The sequence below is a fragment of the Mustelus asterias genome, chromosome 1 (genome assembly GCF_964213995.1).
Source record: "Mustelus asterias chromosome 1, sMusAst1.hap1.1, whole genome shotgun sequence".
Lineage (NCBI taxonomy): Eukaryota > Metazoa > Chordata > Chondrichthyes > Carcharhiniformes > Triakidae > Mustelus > Mustelus asterias.
This window is the reverse complement of record NC_135801.1, coordinates 105,052,594-105,071,253: the sequence shown is the minus strand read 5'-3', so window position 1 is coordinate 105,071,253 and position 18,660 is coordinate 105,052,594. Positions and strand designations below refer to the sequence as shown.

The window sequence follows — 18,660 nt, the reverse complement described above, 5'->3', positions numbered from 1 at the left end:
CGATATAACTCACGAGGCTAGAGATGCTCGAGGAAATAAAGGCTTTTATTTACTATTACAATGGAGCTACCATATATAGTACACGATCCCAGACTGAGGGGTCCCAGACAGAGCAGTGACCTTTATACCTCTCCCAGGAGGCGGAGCCCGACTGGGATGTACCATAATAACTATAATACAGGTAGAACAACCCAACCCTAACCCCAACAGTAACAAGTAGAACAACCCAACCCTAACCCCAACAGCAACATATATACAGACTCATAGTACTGGCCAGACCCTGGCTCAGTACTACCTGGTGGGAACCAACGATGGTTCACCACACTGTTCAACTGCCAATTCCGGACTGCGGTTTAGCAAATTACCTCCTGACCTTTCTGGTGTGTGATCTCGTATATCTGCTGTTTAAAGTTCTCAATCTCCTCTTCTCTCTGTTTACATTTCTTACATCTCTGACTGCAGAAGTGCTTTAGATTTTTTTCATCTACCCACTCCTGGATAAATGCTATTACTTCTGAAAAAGACATGTGCTTGCCCTTTGTGAGGCATCCTATTAATAGTTATTGTACATAGAAACATAGAAAATAGGATCAGGAGTAGGCATTCAGCCCCTTGCGCTTTCTCCAACAGTCAATACGATCATGACTGATCTTCTATCTCAATGCCCTGCATCCACTCTCTGCCCATACTCTTTAACACCTGTGTAGAAATATATCTATTTCCTTCTTAAATGTATTCAGTGACATGGCCTCCACAGCCTTCTGTGGTGAGAGAATTCCACACATTCATCACCCTCTGAGTGAAGAAGCTTCTCCTCATCTCAGTCCTTTATGGCCTATCCCATTTCCTGAGACCATGCCCCACCAGACCTCCAGCCAGGAGAACATCATCTCTCCCTCCAGTCTGTCCATCCCTGTCAGAATTTTATACGTTTCAGTGAGATCTTGAAACTCCAGTGAATACAGGCCCAGTCGACCTGACCTCTCATCATATGGCGATCCTACCATCGCAAGAATCAGTTTGGTGAACCTATGCTGCATTCACTCTATTGCAAGTATATCTTTTCTTAGGTAAAGTGACCAAAACTTGCTCCTCACCAGTCACACTCCCACTTAGTTTTGTGTCATCAGCAAACTTGGAAATATTACATTTGATTCCCTCATCCAAATCATTGATATATATTGTGAATAGCTGGGGCCCAAGCACTGATCCCTGTGGTATCCCACTAGTCTCCACTTGCCTCTCTGAAAAATACCCATTTATTCCTACAAGGGCAGCATGGTGGCACAGTGGTTAGCACTGCTGCCTCACAGTGCCAGGGACTTGGGTTTGATTCCCGCCTTGGGTCACTGTCTGTGTGGAGTCTGCACGTTCTCCCTTGTGTTTGCGTAGGTTTCCTTTGGATTCTGTGGTTCCCTCTCACAGTCCGAAAGATGTGCTGGTTAGGTGCATTGGCCATGCTAAATTCTCTCTGTGTACTCGAACAGGCGTCGGACTGTGGTAACTTCATTGCAGTGTTAATGCCTACTTGTGACTAATAAATAACTTTAAACTTTACTCCCTGTTTCCTGCCTAGTAATCAATACTCAATCCATGGCAATAAATTGCACCCAATCTGATGTGCTTTAACTTTGCACACCAACCGCTTACATGGAACTTTATCAAATGTTTTTGAAAATCCAAATACATTACATCCATTAGTTCTCCTTTATCTATTCTACTAGTTATGTCCTTCCGTCAGTCGTCAAACATGATTTCCTTCCCATAAATCCAAGTTGATTTTGTCCAACCTGGTTGTTATTTTCTAAGTGTCCTGTTATCTCATTCTTTATAATAAACTCTATTATTTTCCCTGGTACTGATGAAGGAGCAGCGCTCCGAAAGCTTGTGCTACCAAATAAATCTGTTGGACTTTAACCTGGTATTGTGAGACTTCTTACTGTGCCCACCCCAGTCCAACACTGGCATCTCCACATCATGGGTACTGATATAAGAGTAACCGGCCTGTAATTCCCTGTTTTCTCTCTCCCTCCTTTCTTAACCCTCCAATCTGCCAGGACTGTTCCAGAATCTACAGAATGGAAGATGACAACCAATGCATACATTATTTCCACCTTTTTTTTAAGCATGTCTTCACACCCACACTGCTTTTAGCCTCTGGAAATTGTAATAACTCAGGAAGCCCAACTGGAAATTGTAATAACTCAGGAAGCCCAATGCAAAGTAAAACCACGACTGTGATATACACACACTAGGGGCAGGTAGTTCTGCAGACCCAGTCCTAGGCCTGCCTTGACTTAAGTAATGGGTTCCACCTGGGCTGGCCACTGTCTGTTACCAGGGGAACTTATAGTCAACAAGCCCCACAGGGAGATCAATCAGTGAGTCTCCATGGATCTTGTGGGGGTTATCATAGGAATAATGGGGGAAAAGTGGTGAAACAGTTCCTGCACTGATTATCAGCCTGCTGAACCATGTTGAACACTCCTTCCAAAAAGTCTTGGCATTGGACTTGAACCTAGAGATTCTGGCCCAGAAGTAGGGACACTACCATTGTGCCACAAGGCAACCACCACCACCTCCATTAGTACCCTGCATTTTGGATTATCAGGCACTGGAGATTTATCGGCTTTCAGTCCCATTAACTTCTCCAGCACTTTTTTTAACTATTACTAACAGAACAAAAGCAGGTGTTTAATTGCTCTGTCATTTCCTCATTATAAATTCTCCTATTTGGGACTTTGAGGGACCTGCATTTATCTTCAATAATCTTTTTCTTTTTACATACTATAGCAGCTTTTACAATCTATTTTTATGTTCCTTGCAAATTTACTCTCATACCCTATTTCTCCCCTCTTAATCAAACTCTTGATCCTCCTTTGCTGAATTCTAAACTGTTCTCAATCCTTGAACTTGCTACTTTTTCTAGCAATTTTGTACAATTTCTCTTTGGATCTAATACTGTCCTTAATTGGTTTTGTTAGCCATGGTTGGGCCACTTTTCCTGTTTTGTTTTTGCACCAGAAACAAATGTGTGACTGTTACAATGCATGCATTCATTCCTTAAGAATCAGCCATTGCCTGCCCACTATCATGCCTTCTAATGAAATTCTCCAATCTATCGTAGCCAACTCACCCCTCATACCTTCATCATTACCTTTGTTTAGAATTAAGACCCTAGTTTCGGTTTGGACCTCTTTACTTTGGATCCTAATGAAGAATTCTCTCAAGTTATGGTCACTCTTCCCTAAAGGATCCCACACAACCAGATTATTAATTAACTCCTCCTCATGGCACAATACAAAATTTAGGATAGCATGTTCCCTAGTTAGTGCCTTGGGATACTGGTCTAAAGAAAACCCATCTCGTACACACTCCAGGAATTACTCACAGGCTAGGCAAATCAAATTAGCAATAATACTATGTGTAGATTAAAATCACCCATGAATATTGTAGCACTCTTGCTGCATGCATCTCTAATTTCCTGTTTAATGTCATCCCTTAGCTCACAGCATGTAAGTGTTGTGGGTTCCCTGAATCACTGACAACAAGGACTTTAAACAAGGTAGTTTGAAGGCCTATAGACAACTCCCACTAATGTTTACCTCCCCTCAATGCCAGCTATTCTTTATAAAGTTTCTAACATCTCTTTATGAGCCATGGGCAACTTTTCTAACTTCTCCTTATTAGCTGCAGCTACATTTTTGGATGTCATCCTTACTGTTTCTAAGTTTGAAGTAACTGTATCTTTGATTATTAGTTGGTCTCACTGACCCGCACTCCCACTGTGATGAGATATTCCTTCCCAGGCCATGGGCTGGTCAAACAAAATTATACTGAGATTCCAGGTTGTCCAAAAGGTAGTCTATGCCATCTTTTATCGTGTCCTTTATGAAGGCCACCAGATTCTGCAAGTGCTCCCTCGGTCCTAATCGTTTGCCAGTGGCGGGATCTTCTGACCCCCTGCTGTCAATGCAATCCCTTGACTGCACCCCACGCTGCCATGAAACCCTCGGTGGGGGTGTGCCATCAGCAGGATCAGAAGATCCTGCCGGCGTGAACAGTCGGAGATTCCTGGCCATTAACACTTCTCTCTCCACAGATACTGCCAGTCCTGCTGAGTTTTTCCAGCATTCTCAATTGCTCCACAGTGTGCAAATGGTTACGTCTACTTGTCTGTAGGTGGTACATATGCTGCAGGGTTTCTAAATGCTGATTAGCTGGCATATTGAAGTCTCATTTTGCATTGATGCGTCTGTCACAGTATGCTTCCTGCTTATCCAATTTCTTCATTTGTTGAGCATTCTCTTCAGGAAATGTAACACATAAAACAGAAGGAGTACCTGCTCTTTTGCAAGTGCATACTAACAACCAGAATGACGCAATTTTCCTCTTCAGGGACTGGTGCTTAAAAGGCTAAGTATATTAAAAAAACAGAGTTTGTTTTATTAAGTATTCAATCAAAATATTTTTTTTGTTATTGTTGAATGGAATAAGGGAAAAGTGCTTTGTTAAAAAATGTCATTTGCCTTTGACAATTGTATGTACTTCTAAAATCAATGCCAATGCAAACAAACAACACCAGACCAGCATGAAGACAATTAATTTCTTTTCAAAATTCAGTTCACCTCAATGACATTTTACCAATGATGCTGGTATTTGTGCTCTGATGTTGAAATCATTGTGACAATTAGCATATACATTTTTAAGCATATCTTCACACCCACACTGTTTTTTACCTTTTGGGGAATAGTGGGGGAAGTGGTGGAAGGATTCCCGAGCTGATTATCAGCCCATTGATCTGTGTTATGAACACTTCTTCCATGGCCAACAAGTCCTGGCGTGGATTCGAACCTGAAGCTTCTGGCCTAGCAGTAGGGGTGCTATAAGGTGGCACAGTGGTTAGCGCTGCTGCCTCACAGCACCAGGGACTCCAAATTCGATTCCCGGCTTGGGTCACTGTCTGTGTGGAGTCTGCACATTCTCCCTGTGTCTGCATGGGTTTTCTCCGGGTGCTCTGGTTTCTTCCCACAGTCCAAAAGACGTGCTGGTTAGCTGCATTGGCTATGTTAAATCCTCCCTCAGTGTACCCGAACAGGTGCCAGAACGTGGCAACTCGTGGATTTTCACAGTAACTTCATTGCAGCGTTAATGTAAGCCTACTTGTGACACTAATAAATAAAATTTTAAAAAAAACAAGGCCTCCCATTAGTTTATGAGCACCTCAGCTAATTAAAGGACATTCCCTTTTCTAAGTTTTAAACAGTTATTTTGGTCTCTCAAAAGAGTATATTTGCATTTTATGATGCTATAATACCAAGAGACATACATTCACATTTATCTTATGAATATATGTATGATTAATAAGGATAGGTTCAGAGAGATTGTTTGAAGTCATTGGCCGGAATTCTCTGGCTGTTCACGCTCTGCCGCCGCTCAGCGCTCAGCCAAATCTCCGTTCACTGCAGTGGGACCAGAGAATCCCAGCTGTAGGTGAGGCCAGAGAATCCAGCCATTTTGTAATTCAGATGCATAATCACATGTATTTTATGAGTCTATGTTCCCCGCAGATCCTAACTACTAGGTGCTTGAGAGCACATCAAGCCTCTTATACTGGGAAGGATATTTTGACCCACCTGGTTCCTTGTAGTGGGAGAAATACAAGTCAAAAGCTGAGGTAGCTTCCTTGACCTTGAGTAGTATTGATGGCAGTGGGGTTGAGCGGAGGATGGTGGTGTGATATCTAACCCAGTTGTCCATCAGATATGTTCATGTTTGTCTTCTTTACACTTGAAGGATGGAAGATAGAGGCAGTATGTCCTTAGGAAAATGAGCTAGGTGGGTGAAGTGAATGTTTTTAATTGAAGGCAAGGACATTAAAAGATAGAGGTTACGGAATACTAGAACAAATCAACAGTGCAGAGATAATATGAAAATTGGAGGATCAGAGGCTGGGCTACTTTTCTCCCTTTGACTTTATTTCCTCCCTTTCTTCTTTTTTACATTCTATCTTTGTCTACCTTGAACTATCCAGGTTGCATTTTTATTGCTGTTTTTATTTTCTGATCAGATTGTTGTTGAATATAAAAGAAAAAAAGTGCATCACTTTGCTATTCATTTTTTTTCAACCTTTCATTGCTATTCATTTATTGGATTTGTTCTGTCACATTATTTCTTTTTCCTTCTAATAAGAACATAAGAAATAGGAGCAGGAGTAGGCCATCTAGCCCCTCGAGCCTGCCCCGCCATTCAATAAGATCATGGCTGATCTGACGTGGATCAGTACCACTTACCCGCCTGATCCCCATAACCCTTAATTCCCTTACCGATCAGGAATCCATCCATCCGCGCTTTAAACATATTCAGCGAGGTAGCCTCCACCACCTCAGTGGGCAGAGAATTCCAGAGATTCACCACCCTCTGGGAGAAGAAGTTCCTCCTCAACTCTGTCTTAAACCGACCCCCCTTTATTTTGAGGTTGTGTCCTCTAGTTTTAACTTCCTTACTAAGTGGAAAGAATCTCTCCGCCTCCACCCTATCCAGCCCCCGCATTATCTTATAAGTCTCCATAAGATCCCCCCTCATCCTTCTAAACTCCAACGAGTACAAACCCAATCTCCTCAGCCTCTCCTCATAATCCAAACCCCTCATCTCCGGTATCAACCTGGTGAACCTTCTCTGCACTCCCTCCAATGCCAATATATCCTTCCTCATATAAGGGGACCAATACTGCACACAGTATTCCAGCTGCGGCCTCACCAATGCCCTGTACAGGTGCATCAAGACATCCCTGCTTTTATATTCTATCCCCTTCGCAATATAGGCCAACATCCCATTTGCCTTCTTGATCACCTGTTGTACCTGCAGACTGGGCTTTTGCGTCTCATGCACAAGGACCCCCAGGTCCCTTTGCACGGTAGCATGTTTTAATTTGTTTCCATTGAGATAGTAATCCCATTTGTTATTATTTCCTCCAAAGTGTATAACCTCGCATTTCTCAACGTTATACTCCATTTGCCATATCCTCGCCCACTCACTCAGCCTGTCCAAATCTCTCTGCAGATCTTCTCCGTCCTCCACACGATTCACTTTTCCACTTATCTTTGTGTCGTCTGCAAACTTCGTTACCCTACACTCCGTCCCCTCCTCCAGATCATCTATATAAATGGTAAATAGTTGCGGCCCGAGTACCGATCCCTGCGGCACGCCACTAGTTACCTTCCTCCAACCGGAAAAACACCCATTTATTCCGACTCTTTGCTTCCTGTCGGATAGCCAGTCCCCAATCCACTTTAACACACTACCCCCAACTCCGTGTGCCCTAATCTTCTTCAGTAGCCTTTTATGGGGCACCTTATCAAACGCCTTTTGGAAATCCAAAAACACCGCATCCACCGGTTCTCCTCCATCAACCGCCCTTCTGTTTCGTCTTACCCTTTTCAACAATTGCAGAGTGGGGGAGATGAGGGGCAGGATTTTTCTGTCCCGCTGCGCTGGTCGATTAGTATAGCAGGGCAGAAAATATGAGCAAGAGGCAAAAAATCAGGTTCACATCCGATTTCTCATCTTTTGCGATATTGCTGGCCCCATTCTTCTGGTGAAATCAGTCTCGCACCCGGGAAGGGACATTGATTTAAATATAAATGATGTGGAGATGCCGGCGTTGGACTGGGGTAAACACAGTAAGAAGTTTAACAACACCAGGTTAAAGTCCAACAGGTTTATTTGGTAGCAAAAGCCACACAAGCTTTCGGAGCTCTAAGCCCCTTCTTCAGGTGAGTGGGAATTCTGTTCACAAACAGAGCATATAAAGACACAAACTCAATTTACATGAATATTGGTTGGAATGCGAATACTTACAACTAATCAAGTCTTTAAGAAACAAAACAATGTGAGTGGAGAGAGCATCAAGACAGGCTAAAAAGATGTGTATTGTCTCCAGACAAGACAGCCAGTGAAACTCTGCAGGTCTAGGCAACTGTGGGGGTTACAAATAGTGTGACATGAACCCAATATCCCGGTTGAGGCCGTCCTCATGTGTGCGGAACTTGGCTATCAGTTTCTGCTCAGCGACTCTGCGCTGTCGTGTGTCGTGAAGGCCGCCTTGGAGAACGCTTACCCGAATATCAGAGGCCGAATGCCCGTGACCGCTGAAGTGCTCCCCAACAGGAAGAGAACAGTCTTACCTGGTGATTGTCGAGCGGTGTTCATTCATCCGTTGTCGCAGCGTCTGCATAGTTTCCCCAATGTACCATGCCTAGGGACATCCTTTCTTGCAGCGTATCAGGTAGACAACGTTGGCCGAATTGCAAGAGTATGTACCGTGTACCTGGTGGATGGTGTTCTCACGTGAGATGATGGCACCTGTGTCGATGATCCGGCACATCTTGCAGAGGTTGCTGTGGCAGGGTTGTGTGGTGTCATGGTCACTGTTCTCCTGAAGGCTGGGTAGTTTGCTGCGGACAATGGTCTGTTTGAGGTTGTGCGGTTGTTTGAAGGCAAGAAGTGGGGGTGTGGGGATGGCCTTGGCGAGATGCCATCCCCACACCCCCACTTCTTGCCTTCAAACAACCGCACAACCTCAAACAGACCATTGTCCGCAGCAAACTACCCAGCCTTCAGGAGAACAGTGACCATGACACCACACAACCCTGCCACAGCAACTTCTGCAAGACGTGCCGGATCATCGACACAGATACCATCATCTCACGTGAGAACACCATCCACCAGGTACATGGTACATACTCTTGCAATTCGGCCAACGTTGTTTACCTGATACGCTGCAAGAAAGGATGTCCCGAGGCATGGTACATTGGGGAAACTATGCAGACGCTGCGACAACGGATGAATGAACACCGCTCGACAATCACCAGGCAAAACTGTTCTCTTCCTGTTGGGGAGCACTTCAGTGGTCACGGGCATTCGGCCTCTGATATTCGGGTAAACGTTCTCCAAGGCGGCCTTCGCGACACACGACAGCGCAGAGTCGCTGAGCAGAAACTGATAGCCAAGTTCCGCACACACGAGGACGGCCTCAACCGGGATATTGGGTTCATGTCACACTATTTGTAACCCCCACAGTTGCCTAGACCTGCAGAGTTTCACTGGCTGTCTTGTCTGGAGACAATACACATCTTTTTAGCCTGTCTTGATGCTCTCCCCACTCACATTGTTTTGTTTCTTAAAGACTTGATTAGTTGTAAGTATTCGCATTCCAACTATTATTCATGTAAATTGAGTTTGTGTCTTTATATGCTCTGTTTGTGAACAGAATTCCCACTAACCCTGAAGAAGGGGCTTAGAGCTCCGAAAGCTTGTGTGGCTTTTGCTACCAAATAAACCTGTTGGACTTTAACCTGGTGTTGTTAAACTTCTTATTAAATATAAATGACATGTTTAGCCGGGATGCAATAGTCCAGACTCACTTCCTTAGCTCTCTTGTCAGTCGAAGAGCTTTCTGGCGAGGATCACAGACGGTCTCTACCAACAGGGACCAGATGTGATGGCCTCGCTAGTGGGACTGGAGGCCATTGAAGCCCCCTGGGTGGTCGGGGACAGGGATGGGAAGTGCCACCCTGGCATTGCCCACCGGGCACTGGACAGTGCCAAGGGGGTGAGGCCTGAAGGGGGCAGGGTCTGAGGGGGCAGAGCTAAATGGGAGGGAAGGCAAGGGGGAGGTTGGGGGTTGGTGCATAGCAGGGGAGGGAAGGAGGAATTCTGCATTGGGGTGGGTGCTGATCAGTTGGGGTTGGTGACTGGATTGGGGCCGGCTACCATGGGTTGGGGCCGATGATTGGGGGGCATTAATCTGGTGGAAGGGGATCCATGTGATGCCTTGGGGTTGACAGATTGACAGATCCCTCAGTATACTGTGAATAACTCCACCCACTCCACTTGCTGGCGGGAATCACATTACAGCCTCTGTATGGCACAGAGTGCCGTAAATTACCACCACTAAACCTCGTTGGAAAAATAGGTGAGAAAACCTCTTGTTTTCTCACCCGTTTGACACTTAGAATTTTTCTGAGAAAATTTCACCCGAGTTCTTCAAGAGGAGTCAGAGCTTCTGGTATTCTATATACTGAATCCTCCAGGACTAGTCTTTAGCCCTTGAAGGTATTGGGAGTCCAGCACTATACAGATTATTTCAGTCACTAATAGATACTTAAAGCATGTTTTCTTTCATTCTTCCAAGTCACCAAGGCTGGTTGAAAATCTTTCCAGAAGATGCTTTTTTTAAAGATTGCACAACATGTTAGAACATTTCGGTATATCTTTTAATTTAAACAGCATTAACATTGCAGTTTTTAACAACACATGGCAGGTTTGCTTTATTAGGCAAATATACCACTGGATATACCGAAACTTACAACCCATACAGTTCCAGCTTCATTCCCCAAGTTTCTGCTGACCAGCTGATCTTAAGTGGAGCCACAGCTGGCCTGAGTGACCTGTGTTAGAGACAGGGAAAATTGGGATTCATGCTCCTAGTCACCATCCAGGGACCCCTGCTGGAATGTGCCTGTCTGTGGTTGTAATTAAGACAGTAGCTCTGCTAATTCACTAAATTCACTCACGCACTTACTTATTGTCTGTTCACAGGAGACGTTGTTAATGTGCTCATGGTTGTGTGCATTAACCCAACCTTATCAAATAAAGTAACCAACCTATCCTCTCTGCTCGGATTCATGAACATTACTAGTATTACCAGCTGTTCACAAAATGGAACTCAAAGAAGATTGACTGAGATAGAAGTTTCTTTAAATCATTCCAGCAATGCAAGGAATCAGGGAAGATCTACTTGTCCGAACATAACTCCACATTTTATAGCCACAGGCTGGTTTACATGTAAAACAAAGGAAAAGCATACACTGCAACAGGGATCACCTTCTCAGGGTAAAGCCGTGTAATTTATTTGGTGCTTATGTCATGTCTAAAACTCTGTGATTTGTCATGTTACTACTTACAAAATTTCAGTATTTCAAAAGTGCCTGGGTAAATTTGCTTTATATATCTCTCATTTGTTTTTAGTATCTGTGGAGAGTTAAGTTGTGATAATTGTTTTAAAGTAGAAATATTCTTTATCTCCTAAAACAATTACTGTAAGCACCATGTACTTTGTTTCTAGATAATAGATGTTTGATTTTCAAGCTTCATACTATGTAATGATCAAGGGCCACCACCTAAAACTCAATTTGAAGCGCGGTTAACACAATTCTTCTTAATGCGACCTAATTCTGCATGGTGTTGCAATTCAAAATTGAGTGGCTTATTAACATTGTAATAACACAGCAAGGTATTGGATGAGAAAAGACTATTCAAATACCAAGCATTTTCATTGGACTTTTTGACGTGACAGGAATTCTGCCTTAAAAGTGAGATATGTGGATATAAGATAATCTGCAACTGAACCTACAGAGAGAGAAGCAGAGCTAAATTTTACAGGTTACCCATGGGCACTTGGACCTACAAATTAAGGCATTGTGATGATGGAGGGACTGGCCCACCACAATCGTATGGATAGCCAGGGAGGCTTTAGGTGGGTTGCACAGCCATGGCCCAGTTGAGGATCCTGAGTGGGAAATTAATGCATAATTAAGGGCTCTCCCTGATTTATAATGCAGCCCAACATTTCAGTTTGATGACCTTTTGTCAGAATTGTAAAATGTTAGACCTGAAACATTGGGCTCGATTATATGATCCCCCACCAGTGGGTCTGTTTGAATGCATGTAAAATCCAGCTGCCCACCTGGCCGGCCCTGCCCTCACCATTTTGTCACTGGCAGGGGAGGCACAAGTGGCCTGCTGGCCAGTGGGTCAGTTGAGATCCTTCTGAGCACACAATGCCCACTCAGTGGCCTCAATCCACCATTGCCTGTATTTTAACCAGTGATGGGAGAGGCCCATTCCATTGGGGAAGACCAGCAGGTCATGGGCTGGTGGTGGGCATAAGAGTCCCTCCTTAATGGATCTTCGGGCCATTCAGCCACCCTCTCCTCTCCGCTCAGGTTCTCCTCCACCTCTGGCCTCTAAAACCCAGACTTTATGGGGCTTTATGGGTTTATGGGGCCAGGGCCTGCCAACTTGGCATCTGGGGAGATCCATGACATCCCTGCTGGGCTTAATCCAGTGCCAGTTGACTCTTCTCAGTGTCTTCACATACTGGAGAGCTGTCAGTCTTTGATTGGCTGGCAACGCTCTGAATTGAGACTTCCTGATCCAGATGGGTGAAAGTTCCACCTCCAGCCTATTAATGTTTAATTGGCCACTAAATGGCTCTGGGGCAGCTGGTGTTTCTTTGTGGGCATCCTCTCTCCTGACATTTTTAGCCAAGGGAGTGTGGAATTCCGCACCCCATTTAATTCAGCCCATTTACTCTGGAAAACGTTTACAGGTCCCTGCCAGCAGGTTTGCAACTAAGGAGACTCATAAAATGCTCTGGGTAGCCTTCCTGCCACCTACCTGCCTGCTCCTGACCTGTCTGAAATTTTCCAAGGGCAGATGAAACCTAGGGTGGCCCACCTGGCCTTGGGTCCCTTGAGTCTAGATGGTGAGTGGTAGTAAGTTATTCTATAGTGAAGGACGTCACAGCGAAAAGCCATCATATATTGACAGCGCATCTGCCCCAAAACACTTTTCAGCATGGGCTAATGACAGCGACCAGGAATGGGAAAACCTTTGCCTTCTGTAGCCAAGGTGCCAAGGGTTGTTGAAATCAATTAGAACATTTGGATTTCTATTTGGGCTCAGATCAGCTATGCTATTTTCTTTCGTAAAGAAATATTTATCTTCTTATTTATAATCAGGTGCTTGACATTGTTGGGTTCCTATGGCATGAAAAGAAATCCCACACTATGTTAAGAACTTTATTCTCATCGCTATTTTTAAAAAAATGGATTTTCTGTTGAATGGAAAAGGATGGCTGCAACAAGTCACATGACCATGAGTTGGTCCTTTGTTCTGGGAGCTACCATCAGGAGTTAGAAGCACAAAAGAATTCCTCACTCTGCCTGTAGAATCTCACACTTTATTGTACAAACCCATTGTAATCAACGAAAGTAGAGAAAGTGCAGACGAACTGGCTCCCCCAACTAGAACTAACGTAAAAGAGAGTGATCAAACTCATTATATTGGAAATGAAGCTAATAAGTGCTTTGTTGCGCTCTGAAGGAAGAACAATGGAATTCTGGCCTGGAACATAAAAACTGATTGTTAAGCCGCAATTAACCATGAATGCAACATTGTTGCATGGTTGGTTAGCCTAATTAAAGCACATGGGAAAGGAGGTAACGTACTGGCATTGATTAAGGATTGGCTAACAGGCAGAAAACAGAGTAGGAATAAATGGGTCATTCTCACATGACAGGCTGTGACTAATGGGATACCAGAATGATCAGTACTTGGGCCGCAACTATTCACAAATTATATCAATGATTTGAATATGGGGCCAAATTTAATAATTTCCAAGGTTGCAGATGACAAAGCTAGATGGGAATGTGTGTTGTGAGGAAGATGCAAAGCGGCTTTAAGAGGATTTGGGTAGACAGTGGGCATGAACCTGCCATATGGAATAATACATGGAAAATTGTGAGGTTATCCACTTTGTTAGGAGGAATGAATGTGCAGAGTGTTTCTTAAATGGTAAGAGATTAGAAATTGTAGATGTGTAAAGGGACTTTTGTGATCTCGTCAATAAGCTACTGAAAGCTGACAAGCAATTAGGAAGGTTAATTGTCTGTGACCCTTTAACACAAGAAGATTTGAGTACAGGAGTAGAAAAATCTTGCTTTAACTGCACCTGGAGTACTGTGTGTAATTTTGATTCCATTCCTTTACCTTAGGAAATATATTATTGTTATCGAGTACAACAAAGGTTCACCAGACTTGTTTCTGGGTTGGCAGGAGGGGAGTAATGGTGGTGGAGTTGGAGCAATTCTGAGGAATTTCCCTTCCAACCTTCCTTTCAATGCTTCCCTCATTGACAACCATTAAGCAAAAGTTGTGCTTTTTTTTCTTTGGTTCATCTGTGCTCATTTCTTATGTGCATTTATTCCCATACAGTATTCAAAATGATGATATCTATAACAGATAAACGTGTAATCGCTGGGATCAGTGGATTGAGGAAACACATGTTATCCTTACCTAACAAAATTAATGCTACCTGGAGTTACAGTTCAGTAAATGGGATGAAAACTACCAAATGTTACATGGAAATTCAATTTTGGAATTCTACTGGAGAAGATTTGACAGATCAGAACCAAGATCTTTGCACTAATAACTGTGACCCTGTTGTGAAGAGGGAAGTTACTAATGATCCATGTTGCAGAGACACAACTAATTATTTGGCAATGACCATTAAAGGTAAATTGTGCATTAATGTTAATGTTTATTTCCTGCTACAGACATGTATTTATAAGTTCAGCACCTGATTTAACATATAAACCTTGCCTAAATCTGGGTAGTTCAATTAGACCAACTAAAAAAAAAATCTGCTGTTAATTTTATTACTTCCCATTATAAGGTATTTTTATTTCCTTCCAGATATACCAGAGTGAGCAAACATCCTGTTCTGAGTACTTTGCCTATTTCTGTCTTTGGATAATTCATTGTGAGATACCCAGTGGGGGAAGAGAGTTAGTTTTTTTGATTCTTCCTTCCTTCACTTGTCTCATCTCTACTGGCTACTGTCCAGTTACAGTGAGCACTGCAAGTACAAACCTGTATTCCTCCACTCTGTAAAAATTGTCCACTTTTTAAGGTGTCCAAACCAAATAAAATATTTTGAGATGAGCCAAGTTCGAAGTTTTGTTGTGATAAGGTTAATTCTGTAGTCGTACCTTTCAGAATGATTAAATTACCCAAGTTCTCGTTGCTTTTGGATTGCTAGCAAAGTATAGCAGGAAATGGCTCAACTCTGCAGGATGTCGCTAGGTTCTTTGGAATGGATTTTCCTCCACAGTAATGGAAAATAACTGAGGGAAAATGGAATGTCAGGGCCTACTGTTGCCTTCCCGTCACAGCCTGATTTTTCTTCTCTATTTCTTCTAGGATAATTGTTGGTTGCTCTTCCCTACTTGCCTTGTGTAGATGTTAATGGGGAGTGGGCCCTGGATTTTCATATTATTTCCCTCTTATCTGTTCCTTGGGACTGCTTGCTGGGAGGTATGGGCAGGCCCAGAGTATGCCCACAGCACTACTGTGAATTTTGCTTTATAACCCGAGCAGATTCCCTTTCAGTCTATCAGCTGAGTCTAAGTTCACAGAATCATAGAATTGTTACTGCGCAGAAGGAGGCCATTCACCCCATTGTGCCTGCATCGCCTCTCCAAATGAGCAATTCATTCAGTGCCATTCTCCCACCTGCTCCCGGTAATCCTGCACATCCTTCCTTTTTAGATAACAGAATAATTCCCTTCTGAATGCTTTGATTGGGCCTGCCTCCACCACACTCTCAGGCAGTGCATTCCATATCTTCATCACTCGCTGTGCGTAGAAGTTTTTTCTCATATCACTTTTGCTTCTCTTGCCAACTGCTTTAACTCTGTGGCCTCTCATTTTTGATCCTTTTAGGAGTGGGAAGTGTTTCTTCCTAATTACTTGCTCCAGACCCCTCATGATTTTGAATCCCCATATCAATTTTTCTCTCAGCCTTCTCTTCTCCAAGGAAACGTCCTCTCATCTTCAATCTACCTTCATAACCGAAGTTCTGCATCCCTGGAACCATTCTCGTGAATCTTTTCTGCACTCCCTCTATTCCTTCACATCCTTTTTAAAGTGTGGCATTCAGAACTGGTCACAATACTCCAACAAGTATCTTGTCAAAGTTCAACACAACCTCTTTGCTCTTGTATTCAATGCTCCTATTAATTAAACCTGGGATATTGTATGCTTAACTAACCGTTCCCTCAACCTGCCCTGCCAGCTTCAATGACTTAAGCACATATACACCCAGGTCCCTCTGCTCCTCTACCCCATTTAGAGTTGTACCCTTCAGTTTGTAAATTGGTAACACTCTCACCACTGAGTCAGAAGGTTGTGGGTTCAAGTCCCAGTCCAGACATGAGTGCAATAATCTAGGCTGATACTCTCTGATGTAGTACAGGGAGAGTTTTGTCCTGTCAGAGGTGATGCATTTCAGATGAGAGAGACATTAAACCCAGGCCCCATCTGCCCTCTCAGGTAGACACAGACGATCCCATGAGACTATTTTGAAGAGGAGTGGGGAGTTATCCTCGGTGCCCTGGACAATACTTATCCATCAATCAGCATTACAATAACAGATTGTCTGGTCATTTATCACATTGCAGTTTGTAGGAACTTGCTGTGCACAGATTTGCTGCCATGTGTCCGACATTACAACAGTAACTGTGCTTCAAAAAAGAACTTCGCTGGCAGTAAAGCACTTTGGACATGTAGTGGCTATATAAAGTTCTATATAGACTTAAGCCTTTTTTTCTCGGTGGTGGGAAGCCTGATGCGAACCTGTCTTGCATGGCCAATAACCCCTGATCCATCCTTAGATTTGCGATTGGACTAGAAAGGAGTGTACAAGTCCTGCTTCACTGTTACCTCGTTGTTGGAAGACAAACCAGCCTTTATTATGTAACAGCAGTTTTTAAACACTTGGATCATCTGGTGGAATGATTTTGATGTAACTCTCAATATTGGGTCACATCCTGAGCAATAGAAACATAGAAAGAAACATAGAAAAACTACAGCACAAAACAGGCCCTTCGGCCCCACAAGTTGTGCCGAACATATCCCTACCTTTTAGGCCCACCTATAACCCTCCATCCTATTAAGTCCCATGTACTCATCCAGGAGTCTCTTAAAAGACCCTATTGAGTTTGCCTCCACCACCACTGACGGCAGCCGATTCCACTCGCCCACCACCCTCTGTGTGAAAAACTTCCCCCTAACATTTCCCCTGTACCTAGCCCCCCCACCTTAAACCTGTGTCCTCTCGTAGCAGCCATTTCCACCCTGGGAAAAAGCCTCTGAGAGTCCACCCGATCTATGCTTCTCAACATCTTATATACCTCTATTAGGTCTCCTCTCATCCTACGTCTCTCCAAGGAGAAAAGACCGAGCTCCCTCAGCCTATCCTCATAAGGCATGCCACTCAATCCAGGCAACACCCTTGTAAATCGCCTCTGCACCCTTTCAATCTTTTCCACATCCTTCCTGTAATGAGGCGACCAGAACTGAGCATAGTACTCCAAGTGGGGTCTGATGAGGGTCTTGTATAGCTGCATCATTATCCCCGGACTCCTAAACTCAATCCCTCGATTGATAAAGGCCAGCACACCATACGCCTTCTTAACCACCTCCTCTACTTGCGGGGCCGATTTTAGAGTCCTATGGACCCGGACCCCAAGGTCCTTCTGATCCTCTACAGTACTAAGAGTCTTTCCCTTTATATTGTACTCCTTCATCCCATTTGACCTGCGAAAATGGACCACTACACATTTATCTGGGTTGAAGTCCATCTGCCATTTCTCCGCCCAGTCTTGCATCCTATGTAACTTCTGACATCCCTCCAGACTATCCACAACCCCACCAACCTTCGTGTCGTCGGCAAACTTACCAACCCATCCCTCCACTTCCTCATCCAGGACATTTATGAAAATGACAAACAGCAAGGGTCCCAGAACAGATCCCTGGGGCACACCACTGGTGATCGACCTCCATTTAGGAAAAGACCCATCTATACACACTCTCTGCCTCCTTTGGGCAAGCCAGTTCTGGATCCACAGGGCAGCAGCCCCTTGGATCCCATGCCCTCTCACTTTTTCTAGAAGCCTTGCCATGGGGGACCTTATTGAACGCCTTGCTAAAATCCATATAAACCACATCTACCGCTTTCCCTTCGTCAATGTGTTTGGTCACATTTTCGAAGAACTCCACCAGGCTCGTAAGGCACGATCTGCCTTTGACAAAACCGTGCTGAGTATTCTTGAGCATACTAGACCTCTCTAAATGCTCATAAATCTTGTCCCTCAGGATCTTCTCCATCAGCTTACCAACCACTGAGGTTAGACTCACCAGTCAGTAATCTCCTGGGCTATCCCTATTCCCTATTCCCCTTCTGAAAATAGGAACCACATCCGCAATCCTCCAATCCTCTGGCACCTCTCCCGTCTCCATTGACGACGCAAAGATCATCGCCACAGGTTCTGCAATCTCTTCCCTCGTCTCCCACAGTAACCTGGGGTACATCCCATCCGGACCCGGCGACTTATCTATCTTGATGCCATTCAAAGATTCCAGCACAACCTCTTTGTTAAAGTCCACATACTCAATCTTTTCAGTCCACCGCAAGCCCACAGTACATCCACCCAAGTCCTTCTCCTCTGTGAAAACCGAGGCAAAATACTCATTAAGCACCTCTGCCATTTCTACTGATTCTGTACAGATTTTCCCGCCTTCACCTTTTATCGGCCCTATTCCTTCACGTCTCATCCTTTTACTCTTCACATATTTATAGAACGCCTTAGGGTTTTCCTTAATTCTACCTGCCAAGGCCTTCTCGTGACCCCTTCTGGCTCTCCTAATTTCCTTCTTTAGTCCCTTCCTACAAGCCGTGTACTCATCTAGATCTCTATCTTTGCCAAGCTCTCTGAACCTTTTGTACGCTTTCCTTTTCTTCGCGACTAGGTC

General features: G+C 44.0%; 1 protein-coding gene across 1 annotated transcript in view; it reads left to right on the top strand.

Annotated features, from left to right (window-relative positions):
• LOC144509100 (uncharacterized) overlaps positions 1 to 18,660 on the top strand; it is a 67,567-nt gene that overhangs the window by 10,373 nt on the left and 38,534 nt on the right. The window contains exons 2-3 of the mRNA XM_078237500.1: positions 10,603 to 10,896; positions 14,062 to 14,361. Of these exons, the coding sequence (XP_078093626.1) occupies positions 10,603 to 10,896; positions 14,062 to 14,361 (594 nt within the window). The remainder of the gene's footprint in view (positions 1 to 10,602; positions 10,897 to 14,061; positions 14,362 to 18,660) is intronic.